At 35.8% G+C, this 23090-nt stretch overlaps 1 protein-coding gene across 1 annotated transcript; it reads left to right on the top strand.

The window, feature by feature from the left end:
* Positions 1-12523: 12523 nt before the first annotated feature.
* LOC130841453 (homeobox protein TGIF2LX-like) lies at positions 12524-13231 on the top strand. The gene has a single exon (XM_057717613.1). It carries the CDS (start codon positions 12524-12526, stop codon positions 13229-13231), a length of 708 nt encoding a protein of 235 aa, XP_057573596.1.
* The last annotated feature ends 9859 nt before the right edge of the window (positions 13232-23090 follow it).

Here is a 23090-nt window from a genome sequence, read left to right as displayed (position 1 = left end):
GTCAGTGAACCAACACTACCCAACTTCAAGACTTACTATAAAGACATGGTAATAAATATAGTATATATTCATTTTACATAATACAGAAAGAAAACAGGGATAGATCAATGGAATAGAAGAGAGGCCCCAGGATAGAGCCCCCAGAAACAGACCTATGCAAATATAGTCACCTAATCCTTGATAAAGATGCAAAGGCTACTAAACAAAGAAAGTATAGTCTTTTGAACAGATGTTGCTGAAAAACCTACACACCCACTTGCCAAAAGAAAAAAAAAGTATCTAGACATTGACCTTACACTTTTCATAAAAATTAACTCAAATTGGATCATGGACCTAAATGCAAAATCCAAAACTACAAAACTCCTGAAGATAGTATAGGAGAAAATCTACATTACCATAGGTTTGGAAATGACATTTTAGATAAAGCTGAAAAAGCACAATCAATGAAAGAAAAGATTGGCAATTTGGAGTTCATTAAAATTTAAAACTTCTGCTCTGTGAAAAACATTTTTTAAAGAACTTTTATTGAGATAAAATTGACATACAATAAACTGCATATATTTAAAGCGTACACTTTGATACTTTTTTTTTCTTATTAGTAATGTATATATGGCAATCCCAATCTCCCAATTCAGCCAACCTCAATTGTGCCCCCTACTTTCCCACTTGGTGTCCATATGTTTATTCTCTACATCTGTGTCTATTTCTGCTTTGCAAATCGGTTGATTTGCACCATTTTTCTATATCCCACACACTTGTGTTAATATACAATATTTGTTTTTCTCTTTCTGACTCACTTCACTCTGTATGACAATCTCTAGGTCCACCCATGTCTCTACAAGTGTCCCAATTTCTTTTTATGGCTGAGACATATTCCATGGTATATATGTACCACATCTTCTTTATCCATTCCTCTGTTGATGGACATTTAGGTTGCTTCAATGTCCTGGCTATTGTAAGTAGTGCTGCAATGAAAATTGGGGTGCATGTGTCTTTTTGAATTTTGGTTTTCTCTGGGTATATGCCCAGTAGTGTGGGATTGCTGGGTAATATGGTAAATCTATGTTCAGGTTTTCAAGGAACCTCCATATTGTTCTCCATAGTGGCTGTATCTATTTACATTCCCACCAACAGTGCAAGAGAGTTCCCTTTTTCTCCACACTCTATCCAGCATTTACAATTTGCAGATTCTCTGATAATGCCCATTCTAACCAGTGTGAGCTGATACCTCACTGTAGTTTTGATTTGCATTTCTCTAATAATTAGTGATGTTGAGCAGCTTTTCCTGTGACTCTTGGCCATCCATATGTCATCTTTGGAGAATTGCCTATTTAGGTCTTCTTCCCATTTTTGAATTGCATTGTTTTTTTTTGATATTGAGCTGCATGAAATGTTTATATATTTTGGAGATTAATCCTTTGTCTGCTGATTGTTTTGCAAATGTTTTCTCCTGTTCTGTGGGTTGCCTTTTAGTCTTGCTTATAGTTTCCATTGCTGTGCAGAAGCTTTTAAATTCCATTAGTTCCCACTTATATATATTTGTTTTTATTTCCATTACTGTAGGAGGTGGGTCAAAGAATATCTTGGCTGTGATTTATGCCATAGAGTGTTCTTCCCAAGTTTTCCTCTGGGAGTTTTACAGTGTCTGTCCTTACATGTAGGTCTTTAATCCATTTTGAGTTTATTTTTGTGTATGGCATTAGGTAGTGTTCTAGTTTCATTTTTTTTTTTTTTTACATGTAGCTCTCCAGTTTTCCCATCACCACTTATTGAAGAGGCTGCCTTTTCTCCATTGTATATCCTTGCCTCCTTTGTCATGGATTAGTTGACCATAGTTTATCTCTGGGCTTTCCATCCTGTTCTATTGATCTATATTTCTGTTTTTGTGCCAGTACCATATTGTCTTGATTACTGTACCTTTGTGGTATAGTCTGAAGTCAGGGAGTCTGATTCTTCCAGCTCCATTTTTTCCTGTCAAGTTTGCTTTAACTCTCTGGGGTCTTTTGTGTCACCATACAAATTTTAGGATTTTTTGTTCTAGTTCTGTGAAAAATGCCATTGGTAATTTGATAGGAATAGCATTGAATGTGTACATTGCTTTGGGTACTATAGCCATTATCACAATGTTGATTCTTCCAATCCAAGAACATGGTGTATCTTTCCATCTCTCTTTGTCATCTTTGATTACTTTCATTAGTGTCTTATAGTTTTCGGAGTGCAGGTCTTTTACATCCTTAATTAGGTTTATTCCTAAGTATTTCATTATTTTTGTTGCAATGGTGAATGGGATTGTTTCCTTAATTTCTCTTTCTTATCATTCATTGTTAGTGTATAGGAATGCAAGAGATTTCTGTGCATTAATTTTGTATCCTGCAAATTTACCAAATTCATTGATTAGCTCAAGTAGTTTTTTGTGTCATCTTTAGGATTTTCTATGTATAGTATTGTGTCATCTGCAAAAAGTGACAGTATTACTTCTTTTCCAATTTGGATTCCTTTTATTTCTTTTTCTTCTGTGATTGCAGTGGCAAGGACTTCCAAAGCTATGTTGAATAGCAGTGGTAAGAGTGGACATCCTTGTCTTGTTCCTGATCTTAGGGGGAATGCTTTCAGTTTTCCACCATTGAGAATGATGTTTTCTGTGAGTTTGTCATATATGGCCTTTATTATGTTGAGGTATGTTCTCTCTATACCCACCTCCTGGAGAGTTTCTATCATAAATGGGTGTTGAATTTTGTCAAAAGCTTTTTCTGCATCTTTTGAGATGATCATGTGATTTTTATTCTTCAGTTAGTTAATATGGTGTATCACATGGGTTGATTTGCATATATTGAAGAATACTTACATTCCTGGAATAAACCCCACTTGATCATGCTGCATGAGCTTTTTAATGTGTTTTTGGATTCTATTTGCTAGTATTTTGTTGAGGATTTTAGCATCTAGATTCATTAGTGATATTGGTCTATAGTTTTCTTTTTTTGTAATATCTTTGTCTGGTTTTTGGTATCATGGTGATGGTAGCCTCATAGAATGATTTTGGGAGTGTTCCTTCCTCTGCAATTTTTTGGAAGAGTTTGAGAAGGATAGGTGTTAGCTTTTCTCTAAATGTTTGATAGAATTCACCTGTAAATCCATCTGGTCCTGGACTTTTGTTTGTTGGGAGATTTTGAATCACAGTTTCCATTTCATTACTTGTGATTGGTCTGTTCATATTTTCTATGCCTCCCTGATTCAGTCTTGGAAGGTTATACCTTTATAAGAATCTCTCCATTTCTTCCAGGTTGTCCATTTTATTGGCATATAGTTGCTTGCAGTAGTCTTTTATAGTGCTTTTAATTTCTGTGGTGTCCATAGTAACTTCTCCTGTTTCATTTCTAATTTTATTGATTTGGATTCTCTCCCTCTTTTTCTTGATGAGTTTTGCTAGAGTTTTATCAATTTTGTTTATCTTCTCAAAGAAGCAGCTTTAAGTTTTATTGATTTTTGCTATTGTTTCCTTTGCTTCTATTTCATTTATTTCTGCTCTGACATTTATGATTTATCTTCTTATACTAACTTTGGATTTGTTTGCTCTTCTTTCTATAGTTTCTTTAGGTGTGAGGTTAGATTGTTTAATGGGATTTTTCTTGTTTCTTTTGTGTGTGTGTGTGTGTGTGATGGAATATTTTATTCTTGACAACTGGATTTCTTGACTGTGTTTTAATTTTATAGCTAAATATAATGATTATTTGTGATACATTATCCCATCACATCAATCAAAAGTCTCAATTTAACCCCCCCAAAATAATGAATAGCAAAAGTGACAAATATATTTTGTTTGTTTGTTTGTTTCTTTAATTTTTTTATTCATTATTTTGGGGGGTACATCTTGTTTCTTAATATAGGATTGTATTGCTATAAACTTCCCTCTTAGAACTGCTTTTGATGCATCCCATAAATTTTGGATTGCTCTGTTTTCACTGTCATTTTTCACTAGGTATTTTTTTGATTTCCTCTTTGATTTCTTTATGATCTCTTGGATATTTCTTAGCATATTGTTTAGCTTCCATGTGTTTGTGTTTTTTACAGATTTTTTTTTCCTGTAATTCATTTTTAATCTCAAAGTGTTTTGGTTGGAAAAGATGCTTGATATAATTTAAATTTTCTTAAAATTACCAAAGCTTTCTTTGTGACCCAAAATATGATCTATCCTGGAAAATGTTCAGTGTGCATTTGAGAAGAAAGTGTAATCTGTTATTTCTGGATGTAATGTCCTATAGCTATCTATTAAATCAAGCTGGTTTATTGTATCATTTAAAGCTGTGTTTCCTTATTAATTTTTTATGTGGATCATCTGTCCATTTTTGTAAATGGGGTGTTAAAGTCCCCCACTATTATTGTGTTACTGTTGATTTCCTCTTTTATAGTTGCTGGCATTTGCCTTGAGGGGCTCCTATATTGGATTCATATATATTTATAATTGTTGTCTTCTCTTCTTGGATTGATCCCTTGATCATTGTGTAGTGTCCTTTTTGTCTCTTGTACCATTTTTTTTTTTATTTTCAAGTCTATTTTTTCCTATATGAGTATCACTACTCCAGCTTTCTTTTGATTTCCATTTGCATGGTATATGTTTTTCCATCCCCTTACTTTCAGTCTGTATGTGTCCCTAGGTCTGAAGTGGGTCTCTTGGAGACAGAATATATATGGGTCTTGTTTTTGTATCCATTCAGCCAGTCTGTGTCTTTCGGTTGGAGCATTTAGTCCATTTACATTCAAGGTAATTACTGATATGCATGTTCCTATTACCATTTTCTTAACTGTTTGGGGCTTGTTTCTGTAGGTCCCTTTCTTCTCCTGTGTTTCCCACTTAGAGAAGTTCCTTTAGCATTTGTTGTAGGGCTGGTTTTGTTGTGCTGAATTCTTTTAGCTTTTGCTTGTGTGTAAAGCTTTTGATTCCTCCATCAAATCTGAATGAGATCGTTACTGGGTAGAATATTCTTGGTAGGAGGTTTTTCCCTTTCATCACTTATATATATATATCATGCCACTGTCTTCTGGCTTACAGAGTTTCTGCTGAGAAATCAGCTGTTAACCTTATGGGAGTTCCCTTGTATGTTATTTGTCATTTTCCCCTTGTTGTTTTTCATAATTTTTCTTTGTCTTTAGATTTTGTCAATTTGACTACTTTGTGTCTTGGCATGTTTCTCCATGGCATTATCCTGCCTGAGACTCTCTGTGCTTCCTGGACTTGTGTGGCTATTTCCCTTTGCATGTTTGGGAAATTTTTTTCTACAATCTCTTCCAATATTTTCTTGGGTCCTTTCCCTCTCTCTTCTCCTTCTGGGACCCCTATACTGCAAATGTTAGTACATTTAATGTTGTCCCAGACATCTCTTGGGCTGTCTTCAATTCTTTTCATTCTTTTTTCTTTATTCTTTTCCACATCAGCGATTTTCAGCATTCTGTCTTCCAGGTGCCTTATTCATTCTTCTGCCTCAGTTAATCTGTATTGGTTCCTTCCTGGATATTTTTCATTTCAGTTATTGTATTGCTTATCTCTGTTTGTTTGTTTTCTTTTATTGTTCTAGGTCTTTTTTAAGCTTTGCTTGCATCTTTTCAATCTTTGCACCCCATCTTTTTTCAAAGTCCTTGATCATCTTCACTGTCATTATTCTGAATTTTTTCTATAAGGTTGTCTATCCCCACTTTATTTAGTTGTTTTCCTTGGATTTTATCTTGTTCCTTCATCTGGTACAAATCCTCTGTATTTTCACTTTCCCTATCTTTCTGTGCCTGTGTTTTTCAGTTCCACAGAATGAAATACTCCTGATACTACTTGTTACTGTTTTCTGCCCTCTTGTGGAGGAAGCTAAGAGGCTCCTGCATACTTACTGATGGGAGGGACTGGTGGTGGGTAGGGCTGGGTGTTGCTTTGGTGGGCAGAGCTCAGCCAAACTTTAACCTGCTTGTTTACCACTTGGTGGGACTATATTCCCCCCCTTTTGGTTATTTGGCCTGAGGCTGCCCAGCACTGGACCTTACAAACTCTTTGGTGCAGCTAGTGGCAGACTCTGGGAGGGCTCATGCCAATGAGCACTTTCCAGAACTCTTGCTGCCAGTGTTCCTGTCCCTGCAGTAAGCCACAGCTGCCCCCACCTCTGCAGGCAATGCTCCAACACCAGCAGGTAGGTCTGGTTCAGTCTCCTATGGAGTCACCACACTTTCCACCTGGGTCCTGGTGAGCACACTATTTTTATGAGCCAAGAGTGGAGTTTCTGTTTCCCCCAGTCCTGTGGAGGTCCTGCAATCAATCCCCACTGACCTTTAAAGTCTGATTCTCTGGGGATTCCTCCTCCCTCTGGCAGACCCCCAGGTTGGGAGGCCTGACATGGGGCTCAGAACCCTCACTCCAGTGGGTGGACTTCTGTGGTATATCTCCTCTCCAATTTGTGAGTCAACCCCCAGTGTTTATGGGATTTGATTTGTCACTGCGTTCCTCCTCCCATCTCATTGATGCTTCTCCTTTGTCCGTGGATGTGGGGTGTCTTTTTTAGTGCATTCCAGTGTTTTTCTGTTGATGATTATTAGCATACTTGAAGAATTCACAAAAATAATTTTATATGAAGTATGTGGTCCTCTTATCACCCAAAATGATGAGAATTTAAATTATTTGTCTTTTTCTACATACACCACATACACACACACACAGAGATATGGGCACATTGCACATTTACATGTACAGTCATACCTTGGAGATATTTTAAGTTCAATTTCAGAGTGTCACAATAAAATGAACATCACAATAAAATGAGTCACACATTTTTGGCTTCCCAATGCATATAAAATTTTTGCATACACTTATACTCTAGTATATTACATGTGTAATAGCATTATGTCTAAAAAACCAGTGTGCATACCTTAATTAAAAATACTTCATTGCTGAAACATGCTAAACATCATCTGACTTTTCAGTGAGTCCTATTCTTTTTGCTGGTGGAGTCTTGCCTTGATGTTGATGGCTACTGATTGATCAGGATGATTGTTGCTAAAGACTGGGGTGACTGTGGCAATTTCTTAAAGTAAGACAATGAAGTTTACCACATAGATCAACTCTTCGTTTTATGAACAATTTCTCTGTTGCATGAAATGCTGTTTGATAACATTTCACCCACAGTAGATCTTCTTTCAAAATTGGAGTCAATCCTCTCAAACCCTTCCCTTGCTTTACCAACTAAGTTTATGTAATATTCTAAATCCTTTGTTTGCATCTAAACAATCTTCACGGCATCTTCACCAAGAGTAGATTCCATGTCCAGAAACCTCTTAGCTTATTCCTAAGAAACACCTCCTCATCCATTAAAGTTTTATCACAAGATTGCAAAACTTCAGTCAAAGCTGCACTTCTAATACTAGTGCTCTTGGTATTTCCACTGCATCAGCAGTGACTTCCTCCACTGAAGTCTTGAATTCATGAAAGTCATCCATGAGGGTTAGAATCAACTTCTTCCAAACTCCTGCTAATGTTAACATTTGCCTTCTTCCCATGAATGACAAATATTCTTAATGACATCTAGAATGGTGAATCCTTTCCAGAAGGTTTTTAATTTATTTTTCCCAGATTCATCAGAGGAATCATTATCTATGGCAGCTGTAGCCTTACAAAATGTACTTCTTAGATAATGACTTGAAAGTTGAAATTAGTCCTTAAACCATCAGCTGCTGAATGGATACTGTGTTAGCAAGCATGAAAATAACATTAATCTCATACAACTCAATCAGAGCTCTTTGGTGACCAGATGCATTGTCAATGGGCAGTAATATTTTGAAAGCAATCTTTTTCTGAGTAGTAGGTCTCAACAGTGTGCTTAAAATATTTGGTCAACTAGCTTGTAAACAGATGTGCTATCATCTAGGCTTTGTTGTTCCATTTATAGAGCACAGGCAGAGTAGATTTAGCCTAATTCTTAATGGCCCTAGGATTTTCAAAATGGCAGATGAGCATTGCCTTCCACTTAAAAGTCACCAGCTGTATTAGCCCCTAACAAAAGAATCATCCTGTCCTTTGAGGCTTTGAAGCCAGGCATTAACTTCTCCTCTCTATCTATAGAAGTCCCAGATGGCATCTTCTTCCAATAGAAGACTGTTTCCTTTATACTGAAAATCTGTTGTTTAGTGCAGCCACCTTTCATTAATGATCTTAGCTTCTGGATACCTTGCTGCAGCTTCTACATCAGCACTTGCTGCTTCACCTTGAACTTCTATGTTATAGAAATGGCTTTTTTCCTTAAACTTCACAAACCAACCTCTACTAGCTCCATTCTTTTCTCCTGCAGTTTCTTCACCTCTCTGAACCTTCACAGAATTGAGAAGTTAGAGCCTTGCTCTGGATTAGGCTGTGGTTTAAGGGATTGTTATGGTGGTTCAATCTTGTAGTATCCAGATTACTAAAACTTTTGTTGCCATATCAGCAATACAGCTATTTTGCTTTCTTATCATTCACTTATTCACCGGTGTAGCACTTCTAATTTCTGTCAAGAACTTTTGCTTTGCAGTACAACTTGGCTGTTTAGTGCAAGACTTACCTTTCAACCCACTTGCACTTTGACCTGTCTTCCTCACTAAGATTAATTATTTCTAGCTTTTGATTTAAAGTGTGAGACATGTGGTTCCACCTTTCACTTGAACACTTAGAGGCCACTGCAGGGTTATTAACTGGCCCAACTTCAATATTGTTGTGCCTCAGGGAATAGGGAGGCCCAAGGAGAGGGAGAGAGATGAGGAAGGAGGGAAGAGCTGATTGGTGGAATAGTCAGAAGACACACATTTATTGATTGCTTTTGCTGTCCTATATGGGAGTGTTTCATGGCACCCCAAAACAATTCCAGTACTGACATCAAAATCACTGATCACAGATCACCATAACAAATATAATAATAATTTAAAAGTTTGAAATATTGTGAGAATTACCAAAATGTGACACAGAGATATGAAGTGAGCAAATGCTGTTGAAAAAAATGGGGCTGTTATACTTGCTGGATGCAGAGTTGCCATAAACCTTCAATTTGTAAGAAATGCAATGTTTGCAAAGTTCAATAAAGTGCAAGTACAACGAAGTAAGTTATGCCTGTACCTATATACTTTTTTGTTTCTCTTCCTTTTCTTTTTCCAAAACATGAATAATAATTTGCATGCCATTTTAAAATTGTTTTTCACATTGTAAATACATTCCATATTAATGCATGTCTATGCCATAAAACTTAATTGCTAGATTCTTTTCAATTGTAAGGAAGTATCTTTTCATTTAAGCAATCCCATAATGTTGGAAATCTGTTTCTAGTTTCTCACAATTATAATTAATTTTATGAAAATGTTTTGTATATTTTATTTTTATAATCTTATCAAATAATTTCCTTATGATCAATTGCTTGAAGTAACATTCCTGGGTTCAATAATAAACTTTTTTTCTCTGTTTCATCCTGCAAGGGCTCTAAAAGTGCTCTACCATTTTATACTGCTACCAGAAGTATATCAATATACTTATTTCAACAAACAGATGCTCAACAATCCTGTTTATTTAGAATTTATTTGGGTTTTGATTATTTGATATGAAAAAATCATAACCAATATTGTTTTGTATATATATGCTAGTGACTACTAAGAAAGCTAAACCAATTTTTATTTATTTATCAGTCATTCATATTTCTTCTTTGTTAAATACTCCATATTATTTGCTCCTTATTCTATTAGGATGATCTACTCTTTATTGACTTATAGGGGATATGGAATTGATAAATATATTAATATCTTACTTCCCATATACATTGCCAATTTTTAAAATAACCTATCATTAAAAAATACATGTTTATGAAGGTTTTTGTTTGTCTACAGGTTGGGATTTTTCATACAAAAGGTTCTAATATTTATACAATTACAACTAATAATCTTTACACTTGTAATGTCTTTTCTACAATTGTGCATTTATATACATGTGTGTGTATATATATATATATATATATATATATATATATATATACACATACATATGTGTGTGTGTGTGTGTGTGTGTAATGCACACATGGACATGTAAATTAATTTGGAATTTATAGTAGTATTAGATAAAATCCTGGATACTCAACTTCATACTTAATGCTAAAACAGACAAGCATACATTTTCAAAGTGCCAGTCACTTTTCCCGACTTGTCTTTTCACCCATGGTCAAGCTACTGTCTTCATTCCTCATAATTAAAGTATATTTTATGAATTTGCCAAGATTCTCTACACTTTACATCCCCACCCCTCATACAACACAATGTATTTAAGGATGGCTCCCTAAGTGTTTCTCCAATTTGTTTAAAACTGTAAAATACCTGTCAGAAAGTATTCCAAGTCTGTGGCATGTTCTTGGCAACATTTGTCATTTTCAGGGTGAATAAGCATCCTTCACCAATGATACAGAAAGCCATACCTATCATGTACACAGTACCATTAAGCCCTTGAAGCTATGGCCATGTTCTGCTTATTTCATTGGTCTCGTTATACCTACATGTTTATCACACTGTTTCAATTACTTGCTACTTTAAAAGAAAGGATCATATCTACTTAGACAAAGGTTTCTACTCCTGTTTGCTTTTACAAAAAATGCTATAGTATATCACACGTTTATTCCTCCTGATGGATTTTAGAGATATTTTTCAACATGTAATGTAAAGTGAGAAGCTAAAGGAGGTTGAAAGTACTTGTGATTTTGATGGATAAAAGACACAAAGATAAATTTAAAGAGAATTGACATTTTTACAATACTACGATTTCCTACCCAAGAAACAAATGTATTTTGCCATTTATTAACATCTCATTTTATGTTCTTCAATAGGATTTTATATTTGTCTTAGTACAGACCAGCATAATACCTTCTGATTTTATGCCTAGATGTTTTATGTCTTTATAATTTCCCTAATATATTTTCTAAATGATGATTGTTCGTATATGTTAAAGTTTATAATGTATTCAGTCGTAACCGGCCACTTGACCTAACTCTTACTATTTCTAACAGTTTCTCAACTGATTTTAAAATATTTCCTAAATGGCTAATCATGCCTTCAACAAATGTTAAGATTTTACCTCCTTTTCATATATGTGTTACATTTATTTTGGTTTGATTAATCCCACTGGTTCCAACTTCTGAGCAATGGTATAGTTGTGAAAATAGACACTCCTGCCTTACTCATGAAGTTGAAATAATCATTTTTGTTTTACTAACTACAAATGAAGCTTGGTACTGGTGTTTTATCTCCTTATGAATCTATGTTATGTTAAGGAAGCAAAAAATAAATGGACCAATAAACAAGGAAGAAATGATAGATAAAAAACAATATCACAGAATCATCCCCCAATAAGACTTAAGGATCTTACAGCTTAAATATTTAAGATTTCCCACTGCATAGATGTAAATGAAATGCTTTCCAATTCTTGTATAAATTTGGCATAATCCTGATGTAAAAATCTCACAAAGCATGACAAAAAAATTCATAGCCAATTCACTTGTAAAATCATAAATCATTACTAAATAGAATCTAGATTCATATAAAATATAAAACACTTGAACAAATGGACTTCAGGAATTGTCATTATTTAACATTAGAATGTATATTTACAGAATTATTCACATTAACACATAAAAGAAAAACGTATTATCAATACAGGTTAAGAACTATTTTACTGAATTCAAAAACAATTTCTGATAAGCATACTATAATAAGACTAGAAGGATGCTTCCTTAACATAACATAGATTTTAATTTCATGACTAAAGGATCAAAGAGAATTATCACACTTGGATAACAGAGTTCAAAACCCAGACATAAAGACCATGGGAGCACAGGGAAGTCATGCCAAAGCCATACACTTCCAGGACATAAAGGAGAAAAATTGAAGGGGGGGGGGGGCGAAAGCAAAGGTCTAGTTAAAAATTATTTTTAAATCAGCTTTGAATATTAAAGGAAGGAGTCAGGAACACCACTTACACTCTCCTTTTATTGAGTTTAATGTCTAATAGATAAGGTTGTTTCTGATACATGTGAATGATCCCATGATGCAAGTATAAGCAATAAGAAGGAAAAATAATATCAGAGTAAAACCAAAAGGAAGAAAGTGAAAAAGTATGCATAAACCAGGTTTAGCCAAAAGAAATTGAGTTCATTAGTTAGCAGTAGCTGGTGACAGCAACAGAAAAATAAAATTCTGCAGAAATATATAAACTGATGGGGTGAAAACAAGTGCATTTGGACCTATGGAAAAAAAGGAAATGGGGAACCAGGATGTAGCAGAGGGTGGGAGGGGCGGCATGAGGGCTGGAAAGGATGTGATGTCACAAAGCCTACTGTCTCAAAGCTGTTAGCAACACTGTTAAAAGGCCTGGGAAGCAAAAGGTGAGACTTCCTCTTGGAGACCTGCCCATGCCTTCTTCACTGGCTTTCCCAGACCTACGTTAGTCTTAACTCAGCCATCCTTGGTTCCCAAGATAGTGAAGACAGGCCTCAAGAACATGGAGGCCACTGAAGAAAGCCCAGCAGAGACCCAAAGCCCTGCTCAGGGCACCTCAATTGAGTCGAATAGTTACAATGCTACAGATAAAGTTCTTGTCTCACTAGAGGGCAAGAGGAAGCAGAAAGGGTACTTGCCAACTGAGTCTGTGAAGATCCTCCGTGACTGGCTGTATGAGCACCGGTTTAAGGCCTACCCTTCAGAGGTAGAGAAGCGAATGCTGGCAGAGCAGACCAATTTGTCTTTCATGCAGATCTCTAACTGGTTCATCAACGCCCGCAGACGCATTCTTCCGGAAATGCTTCAACAGGTTGGAAGTGACCCCAACCAGATCACTGTGTACAACCAAAAAGGCAAGGCTGCCAATGTGACCCGCCAGCAGAGCACCCATCTACTTCCCAAGACCAAGTCAGGGCCCAGAGGTCGAGACAAGATACAGTGCCTGCCCCTGAGCTCCCCGCCAATGAGTCAGGAGGCAGAGGAGAAGCTGCCAGTTCTAGAGTTGGTCCCAGGCCAGAAGTTCACCCCTAAAGCCTTGTCAGATGAAAAGGTTGACTTTTTCACCAGTGGGCCCTTGCTTACATCTTCTCCTGAACCTGTGGCGACAGAGGAGTACAAGGACTTCAGCAGCTTCCAGCTGCTGGTGGATGCAGCTGTAAAAAAGGCTGCCGAACGGGAGCTACAGAAAAAGCAAGAGCCCAACCTATGATTTCCCACGTCTCTAAAAAAAAATCCCAGGTAGTCAGTCCCTTGTTTACAATGGTAGATCCATTTATGCTCTCCCAACTAATTTATAGTTTTACTTTTATAGAGACATCTTTCCTTCTAGAGGTTTTATAAGAACTATCACTAGTTAGTGGGACTCAATTCTGCCAGATATTTCAGTGTTTCCAGATGGAAGACACTAACTGTTTTGCTTGCCCCTGGATATAAAGACTTCAGACAATCAGGCCAATATATCTGAGACTAGAAACAGTGCTACGACTTCAGAGAAGAATGTTTTGCCTCTTCCAACCAGGCTTTTTGTCCTAGGGTTGCTGCAGACACCAAGTCACCCCTCTTTCTCTCTCTTTTTGTAATTTTCTTTGTTTATTAGCATGAATTATGGAAAGGAAATTCTCTATAAAAGATGGCTACCACAGCACTGGCCTCATTTTAATTTTGCATTTTTGTAAAATTGTCAACTCTGTTTTCATTTGTATAGTTTATTGACAATCTTAAGGAGTAGCTAATTTCCACAGGGCGATAAGCATGAGAGCCAAAATACACTGAATTCATAAACACATTACAGGTAAGGGTGAACTCTTATTTGGGGTATTAGTGAAAAGTATGCTCAAAGATAAAAAAATTCCAAATGGTAATTTTCTGCTATTGATTGTTGGATAGTTGATTATAGAGAATATTTTTATTAGCCTTAATTATCTGCATCAGAGGAAAAAGGTGCAAAACAAACAAGCAAAAAACCCCCAAAAGAAAAAAAACACAACCAAAATTTTCTCAAAAGGAACAGCACACAATGAAGATCATATAAAAGTAAAGAAAAGGGGAAAAGGATTCAATCTTTAACATTTTGTGAACAAAAAAAAAAAAGAAAGCATATTCAGGTATCCTATTGCTTTTGTTGTTTTGGTTTGATTTGGTTTTACTTTTTTAATCCATTTATTCATTTTTCCTTTTAAAATGTTTGTATTGGTAGGGGTGGAGGTGGGGATGACAAAAACTTCAGGCAAAGCCTGCTTGGAAATTATCCAGTTGTCCTATAGTGATAGCTCTTCCCACTGCCTAAAGTACAGGCAGCTCTTCAATAGGGACAGAAAGATGCTCCTTTGGAAAGCTGTAATTTAGCTTCACTGCACTTAGGGGGCTAAAATCTGAAGAACCTGGGGCTAAAATTTCGACTCTAGCATCAATTTCTGCTCCTGCCCTGAAGTGAAATAGATCATATTTGGTCTCTACTTCTAGCCCTCACTTTTTTTATATTGGTATCTAAGTAATGGCAATTTTGAATACAAGATACCCTATCTTATTTAAGCATCTTAAAAAACAAAAATTACAGGCTATTACTGTGGATATTACAATTTTACCAGGAAGGAAGCAAGCCCACATTCCTAAACTGATGTTCCTGAAATAGACTAAAGTATGTTTATATTTCTAAAGTAAACATGGATTCAGGGAGATTAGGAAGGAATAAGGGCAAATTTATTGATTTATGTCCTTACTGGAAAAGACTCTTAAACACTCAATGAAGCTCCCATATGTCTTCTTCTCATAGTCCCTCATCTGAGCCATTTTCTCTATATGGAGGCATTGGAGGCTCTTATTCAAGGAAAAGATTTTTACCTGGATGGAACGATTTTTAAGCTCAGTCTATGCAATCCTGAACTCTTCTTACTTTGCCTTATAATTTTTATCTCTAAGAGGTTTGGGGACACCTCAGACTTCTCTTTGGCTCAGTGGAAAACAATCTGATTTTGTAGCTTTACTTCTGGGGTCTGGAAAAGGAAGTTTCTTCTTTTTAACCATTTACAGCTTGTCTCAGAATGAGTCCAGTCAGATTATTGCCAAATGATTATTGTAGAACCCGTTCTGAGGGGAATATGCTAGGATGACACTGAAAGTTTTATATTTCTATCTTGCACTTTGTAATGGTAGGTTGTATGCTATAGTGGTGGTGTAGTTTTCATTGCATTATGTGGGAAGAAAGTAGGGGGAACTGTTCTTTGCTTTCTATTTGGTTTTGTTGTGCTACAAACAGTTTTTCTGTTAAATTAAGAAAAAATATAAGAAGGAATTTCATTGCTGAAGTTTTTGCTGTGTAATTTTTTAAAATTATTTTAATATAGGTTTAATAACGGTTAACTCACTGTCATTCTTCCAGACTTTAACCACTCTGCAGTTGCAGCTTCTCTATTGTTATTTTCTGGTAGTAAAGCTTTGAAAGCTTTAATCTGCCACACTCTGTGGAGATAAATAGAAATAATTCTCTAAAGAAACTGTGTTTTTTAAACCTAACCATTATTTCCATGTTACTTGAGTTAGGAACTATGCAAAACCTAATAGAAAAAAAAAAGAAAAAAAAACTTCTAACACCATGATATTTTAGAAATAAACAGGTGAAGGTAGCATGGAGAAAATTTTCTTGGAAAAGATAGATTTCTATTGATATCAGTGAGGTATATCATAGAAAGATTTAAGATGAACAAAATTCCATGGGGATGGTTCTATCAAGGAATAGGGCATAATTGGGTATGAATGAAGTTGATCTGTTCAGTTCTCCCTCTCTCTCTTTCTCTAGGATGGTGTAGAAGTAAGACATCAGTATGTTCTCCAGGAATCTTATATTAAAATTATTCTTATAAAAGGATGTCACATCAGTGTATCTTAATTCTCTAGTATAGAAGCACATTTATAAACAATTTAGTCTTAAGGGATATCTTCAACCTGGTGTTCTTTCACCTCTCTTAAGAGTACAACTTGCAGTATCAAGGATTTTCCTTTAGCTCATCTATGAAGTCTAGAATACCTTGAATATTTTTTTTAAATGTGCTCTAATATATGCAGTGCATCTTTTTGAAGAGAAAACATGGGTATGGGATTCTCCTGGCTATTTTAGTCAGTGATGACTAAGACACAAAATATATTCAAATTATCTGCTAATCTATCTAGCCAGTGAAGGCATACTTTGTGTACTAAGATTAAGCCATTATAGTACATTTCCTTTAGGCCACTTAGTCTGTTTTCAGTTTTCAAATGTTTCCCAATTCTTGTATTTGATTAATTTTAGTTATTATGAGTATTCTATCATATTTGAAGGACTTAGACACTTGCATCATTCTTTCTTAAGAAAATGATTATTTACGCATTTACAGTTAAGAATATGCCCTAGACTTTTTGGATTTTTTTAGTTCATCATGCTAAAATAAGGACAATAAGAGCAAAGTAAGCACGGATTTGACTACCCACTTCCAGAATGTTAGAAAGAGGTCACATTCTTTGGAGCAGGTAAAAAGCAAAGTGTCAGCAGATCAAAGAATATGGTCTTTCACCTAAGAAGGCATATAATTATATTTGATTTTTAAAAAGTACTTATGGATGATTATTTTTAGAACCTTAAGAATTGGCACACATTAAGACATAAATCAAAAAAGACTTCAAAAATTCCTAAATAAATAAGCCAAGATCAATTGTAAAGGAAAGGTAAAATTCATTTGCATAAACCATTTAAAGTGAAGTGCACTAGGCCAACTGTGGCCTTTCATAATAGTTTTTACTACTACTTGTATAGATGGAAGACCAGGCTGGATAGTCTACAAAGCCCAATAAAGAATGACTCAATGTTTTCTATGAAATAAAAATTGGAAATGTGAGAAACACATTTTAGAACACCTTTCTTATTTGGACTTTTTCAAAGCTCATTTTCATTTATAATAACATTTTCATTTTGTTTAAATCTTACTAGTTCATTGACATTGGTGAAATTTTAAACATTTAAGTATGCATTCTTTTATACGAAAAAGACAATAACAATGGGTGACCAGTGTTTTTCTACTAAATATTCTAAATGCTGCAACCTGCAATTTCTGGTAATATCCATGTATAACAAATGATGGCTCTTTATGGGTTATATACATATCTTAGAGAGGTTTCAGATGCTAAAATTCTAAACACAGATTGTTAAATGTCCTGGGTCCCTATATAATATGATGAAATGTGCTATCATTCATTATCATTTATTATTATTATCCTTTCAAAAATGCTACAGTTCTTGCCTTCTTATCCCAAAGAGCATCTGAAGAACCCTAAATTTATTTCCTTCGCTTTTTAGGATGTAATGTAGAAACAGTTGAGTAAGAGAGTATTGAAATTTGCAGTAATTTATTTAAAAACAACCTTGGAGGTTGATCAATATAGTAGAGTAAGAGGATGTAGAGCTCACTTCTCCCCATGCAAACATCAAAATCTACATGTGGGACAGTTCTCACTGAAAAGTAACTGGAAACTGGCAAAAGGACTCCTGTACAACCAAGGCTGTAAGAAAAATCCACACGTAATTGGGAGAGAAGGGAAGAAAAGCAATTGGGTTGCTCCTGGGAGGTAATTCAGAGGAAAAGGGTGAATACACAGGTGGACTCCACCATGGGAAGTGAGCAATGAGAGTCACAGATTCGGTACCCCAGTCTAGAGGCATTTGCAGGGGAGGTGACTTCTGTTGGTTGGTTGGAGGACTACTGGGACTAATAGGATGGCTGTGGGAAACCTGGAGTCCACTCATGAGGACAGTACACACACTGGCTTGCCCCTGAGGCAGGAAGGAGAGAGTGGAGGGAAGACTGCTCCAGCAGCTGCTGGGTTTCCCAGAATTGCCTCTGTACGTGCCCCAGCCTGAGCCAAGTGAAGGCTCCAGCCCCATTCACTCCATGTCACAGCATGGCACTGGACCTGGGGCAGCCAGGACTGAGGAGGAAACTTAGCCATGGGATGCAGAGGTGACTTGGCCCTAAGGAGTAACTGGGTGGGTGAGTGGCAATCACTGGGTGGAGTGGTTGGTGCTTAAGTGGCACATTAGAAGCACCCTAAAACTCTGATGGCAGGTGCTTCACCACAGCTCAATCTCCGACATGTGAAGAGTCCACATGGGCTGCTGGTGCCCTGAGGTGTGGCTACACAACAGGGTGGGGGCAGTGGAGGCAGGGGAAGTGACCAGCTGTGAGGGACAAAGGGTACTTGCACTCAAAGCTGTGTCTGAGCAGAGCAGGGGAAACTATTATGGGAACTTGCACAGGCAACACATTGGAGACAGCTTGAGTTTCTGCCTGTAGGTGACATGAGCCAAGAGCCCACACAGGCCATCCTTACATTAGAAATTAAAGGGAACTGAATGCAACTCGGGCCAGACCCTTATGGCTTCTGCCCTGGCACCTTGGGAGCAGACACTGTCCACGTTACAGAGATGACAGCCACTGAGCAAGGGGAAGTCCCACTTCACACATGGCTCCAGCTCTAGCACCTCCATCTTCAGCCCCATGCCCTACTAAGGTGATAGCTGCCAGCACATCCAGAGAAAAGATATGCTTTACATCCATGTCAAATCCAGCTCTCCCATGAAAGTCATCGGGCACAAGCAGTCTCTACAGGAAAACTCCAACATAAGACCACAACTTTAAGACATCATAAGTAACTGTTTCACATAAATTCATTGAGGCAGAGAAAATTAAGCAAAACAAAAATGCAGAGGAATTTCCTTCAATTGAAGAGCAAAAGAAAACCCCAGAAAAATAACTCCTGAAAAAGAAAGAATTTACCAGATCAAGAACCCAAAGCATTGGTAATAAAAATCTTAACTAAGTTGGGAAAAAGAATAGATGAACACAGCAAAAATTTTAATAAAGATCTAGAAAATATAAAAAAGCCCCAATAAGAAAGGAGGAACTCAATGGCTGCAATTAAAAAAAAAAAAAAAGGACATTGGAAGGAATGAACAGAAGTGAAACAGAGGAATGCAGAATTGATCTGAAAGATACAAAAATGGGAATAATCCAATCAGAACAGCAAAAAATATATATAAATTTAGAAAAAGAAGTATATGAGATATCTGAGATGACCTTAAGTCTGCCAACTTTCACATTATAGGGAACTGAGAAGGAGACGAGAGAGAAAGGGGGGTTGAAAATATATTTGAGGAAGTTATGGCTGAAATTTCCCAGATATCCAAGTTCAGGAAACACAGAGGGGTCTAAACAAGAATAACTCAAATAGATATACACCATTGTATGCTGTAATTAAAATGGTAAACGTTAAATGAATAAAAAAGAGAAATTTAAAGGCAATAAGAAAAAAAATGAGGGAATGAGGGAACCCCCATAAGTCTATCAACTGATCTCTCTGGAGAAATTTGAAGGACAGATGGGAGTAGCATGATTTATTCAAAGTGCTGAAAGGGAAAAACCTGCAAACTAGCTTACTCTACCCAGCAAGATTATCATGTAGAATGGAAGAAACAATAAAGAACTCCTAAGACAACAACAACAAAAAAGCACAAAAAAACAAAAAAGAATTTATAGATACTAAACCTACCTTAAAAGAAATGATATAATCTTCTCTAAGTGGAAAAGAAAAACTCTACAGGAAAATAAAAATCCCAATAAGAAAGACTGACAATCTACCACTTAAATAAGCCATTACTAAGATTAGAAGAAAAAAAATTGTAAACAAAGCTAAGGGCTAAATATGAAGATCCAAAATATGGCATTGAAAACACAAAGTGTAGAGGAGGGGAATAAAAATTGTATATCTTTCAGAATGTGTTTCACATTAAATGACAAATATAAAACAAGTAGATATAGTTATAGGTCAACATAAACAAACCCCATGGTAACCACAAATAAAAAACCTACAATAGATATGCAAAAACTAAAAAGAAAAGAACACAAGTATACTACTAAATAAAGTCACCAAACCACAAGAGAAGAAACATAAAGGATAAATATACAGAGAAGAACTACAAAAAAAAAAAAAAAAAAAAAAAAAAAAAAAAAAAAAAAAAAAAAAAAAAAAAAACAGAAAACAAGTAATAAAATGGCAACAAGTACATATCTATCAATAATTGCCTTACATATGTATAGATTAAATGCACCAATCAAAAAACTTAGGGTGGCCAATTGGGAAATAAATAAGATCCATCTATATGCTGCTTACAGGAGACTCATGTCAAAGCTGAAATGTACACACACAGACTGAAAGTGAGATGATGGAGAAATATATTTCATGCAAACGGAAATGACAAGAAAGTGGCAGTAGCAATCCTAATATCAGACTAAATAGATTTTAATCAAAGCTTATAATAAAAGACAAAGAAGGGCAATATATAATGCTAAAAGGATCAATACAAGAAGAGAATATAATATTCATTAACACATATGCACCCAATACAGGAGCACCTAAATATATAAATCCAAAACTAACAGACATAAAGGGAGAACTCAACAATAAAGTAATAGTAAGGGACTTTAACATCCTACTCACATCACTGGACAGATTATCCAGACAGAAATTCAATAAGGAACCAGTGGTCTTTAATGACACCACAGATATTGGGATTTAATACTATCTACTGGATGCTGCATTCCAAAACAGCAGAATACACATTATTTACAAGTGCACATGGAATGTTCTCCAGGGGAGATTACATGCTAGTACACAAAACAAATCTCAAAAAATTTAGAGGATAAAATTACATCAAGCATTTTTAAGGACTTTTATTGAGATGTAATTAACATACAGCAAACTGCATATATTTAAAGTGTACAATTTGATATTTTTTTCTTATTAGCAATGTATATATGGAAATCCCAATCTTCCAATTCATCCCATCCACCCCACCCCCACATCTCCCCCTTGCTGTCCATATCCTTGTTCTCTACATCTGTGTCTCTGTTTCTGCCCTGCAAACTGGTTGAACTGTACCATTTTTCTAGATTCCGTATGTATGCATTAATATAAGATATTTGATTTTCTTTTTCTGACTCACTTCACTCTGTATGACAGTACCTAGCTCCATCCATGTCTCTACAAATGTCCCAATTGTGTTCTTTTTTACAGCTGAGTAATATTCCATTGTATATATGTACCACTTCTTTATCCATTCATCTGTTGATGGATATTTAGGTTGGTTCCATGTCCTGGCTATTGTAAATAGTGCTGCAATGAACATTGGGGTGCATGTGTCTTTTAGAACTATGGTGTTCTCTGGGTACATGCCCATTAGTGGGATTGCTGGGTCATATGGCAACTCTATTTTTTGTTTTTCAAGGAACCTCCATACTGTTCTCCATAGTGGCTGTATCAATTTACATTCCTGCCAATAGTGCAGGAGGGTTCCCATTTCTCCACACCCTCTCCAGCATTTATTGCTTGTAGATTTGTGGATGATGCCCATTCTAACTAGTATGAGGTGATATTTCACTGCAGTTTTGAATTTCATTTCTCTAATAATTAGTGATGTTGAGCAGCTTTTCATGTGCCTCTTGGCCATCTGTACATCTTCTTTAGAGAAATGCTTATTTAGGTCTTCTGCCCATTTTTTGATTGGGTTGTTTTCTTTGAAATTGAGCTGCATGAACTGTTTATATATTTTGGAGATTAATTCTTTGTCTGTTGATTTGTTTGCAAATATTTCCTCCCATTCTGAGGGTTGTCTTTCCATTTTGCTTATAGTTTCATTTGCTGTGCAAAAGCTTTTAAGTTTCCTTAGGTCCCACTTGTTTATTTTTGTTTTTATTTCCATTACCATAGGAGGTGTGCCAAAAAAGATCTTGCTGTGATTTATTCCAAAGGGTGTTCTGCCTACGTTCTCCTCTAAGAGTTTTATAGTGTCTGGCCTTATATTTGAGTCTTTAATCCATTTTGAGTTTATTTTTGTGTATGGTGTTAAGGAGTGTTCTAATTTCATTCTTTTACATGTAGCTGTGCAGTTTTCCCAACACCACTTATTGAAGAGTCTATCTTTTCTCCATTGTGTATATATACCCTTGCTTTCTTTGCCACAGATTAGTGGACCATAGTTTATCTCTGGGCTTTCTACCCTGTTTCATTGATCTCTATTTCTGTTTTTGTGCCAGTACCATACTGTGTAGATTACTGTAGCTTTGTAGTACAGTCTGATATCAGGGAGTCTGATTCCTGCAGCTCCATTTTTTTTTTTTTTCAAGATTGCTTTGGCTATTCAGGGTCTTTTGTGTCTCCATATGAATTTGAGGATTTGTTGTTCTACTTCTGTAAAAAAACACCATTGGTAATTTGATAGGGATTGCATTGAATCTGTATATTGCTTTGGGTAGTATAGACATTTTCATAATATTGATCCTTCCAATCCAAGAACATGGTATATCTTTCCATCTGTCTGTGCCATCTTTGATTTCTTTCATCAGTGTCTTATAATTTTCTGAGTAAATCAAGCACTTTTTCTGAGCACAACAGTATGAAACTAGAAATCAATTACAGAAAGAAAAATTGGAAAAGCCCAAATACATAGCAAGTAAACTAAAATAATGATTCCATCAGAAAACCAAAAAGGTATTTGGAAATTACCTTGAGAAATGAAAATGGAAACACAACTCTCAAAAATATATGGGATGCAACAAAAAAAGTTCTAAGAGGGAAATCTATAGCTGTACAGGCTTTCCTCAAGAAACAGGAAAAATGTCAATTAAACAACATAATTGACCACCTAAAGGAATTAGAAGAAGAACAATCAAAATCCAAAGTCAGCAGAAGGAAGGACATAATAAAAGTCAGAGAAGACATTATTAAAATAAAACATACAAAAAAAAATAGAAATGAGCAATGAAACCAAAAGCTGTTCTATTGCAAAGATTAAAAAAACAAAAAAGGTTAAATATTTAGCCCATCTCACCAGGAAGAAAAGAGAGAGGACCAAGTAAAAAAAAGTAAATAATGGAAAAAAAAAAAAAACACAATAAAGCAAACAAAAACAAAGAGGAGAAATAACTACCAATAAAAGAGAGACACAAAAACAACCATAAGGCAGTACTACAGTCATATGCCCCAAA

Source organism: Hippopotamus amphibius, chromosome X, assembly GCF_030028045.1.
Source record: "Hippopotamus amphibius kiboko isolate mHipAmp2 chromosome X, mHipAmp2.hap2, whole genome shotgun sequence".
Taxonomy (NCBI): Eukaryota; Metazoa; Chordata; class Mammalia; order Artiodactyla; family Hippopotamidae; genus Hippopotamus; species Hippopotamus amphibius.
This window is presented reverse-complemented; position numbering and strand designations above follow the sequence as displayed.

What these genes read in the sequence shown, in the direction of transcription:
- LOC130841453 (XM_057717613.1), top strand. Translation starts at nt 12,524, where the DNA reads ATGGAGGCCACTGAAGAAAGCCCAGCAGAGACCCAAAGCCCTGCTCAG.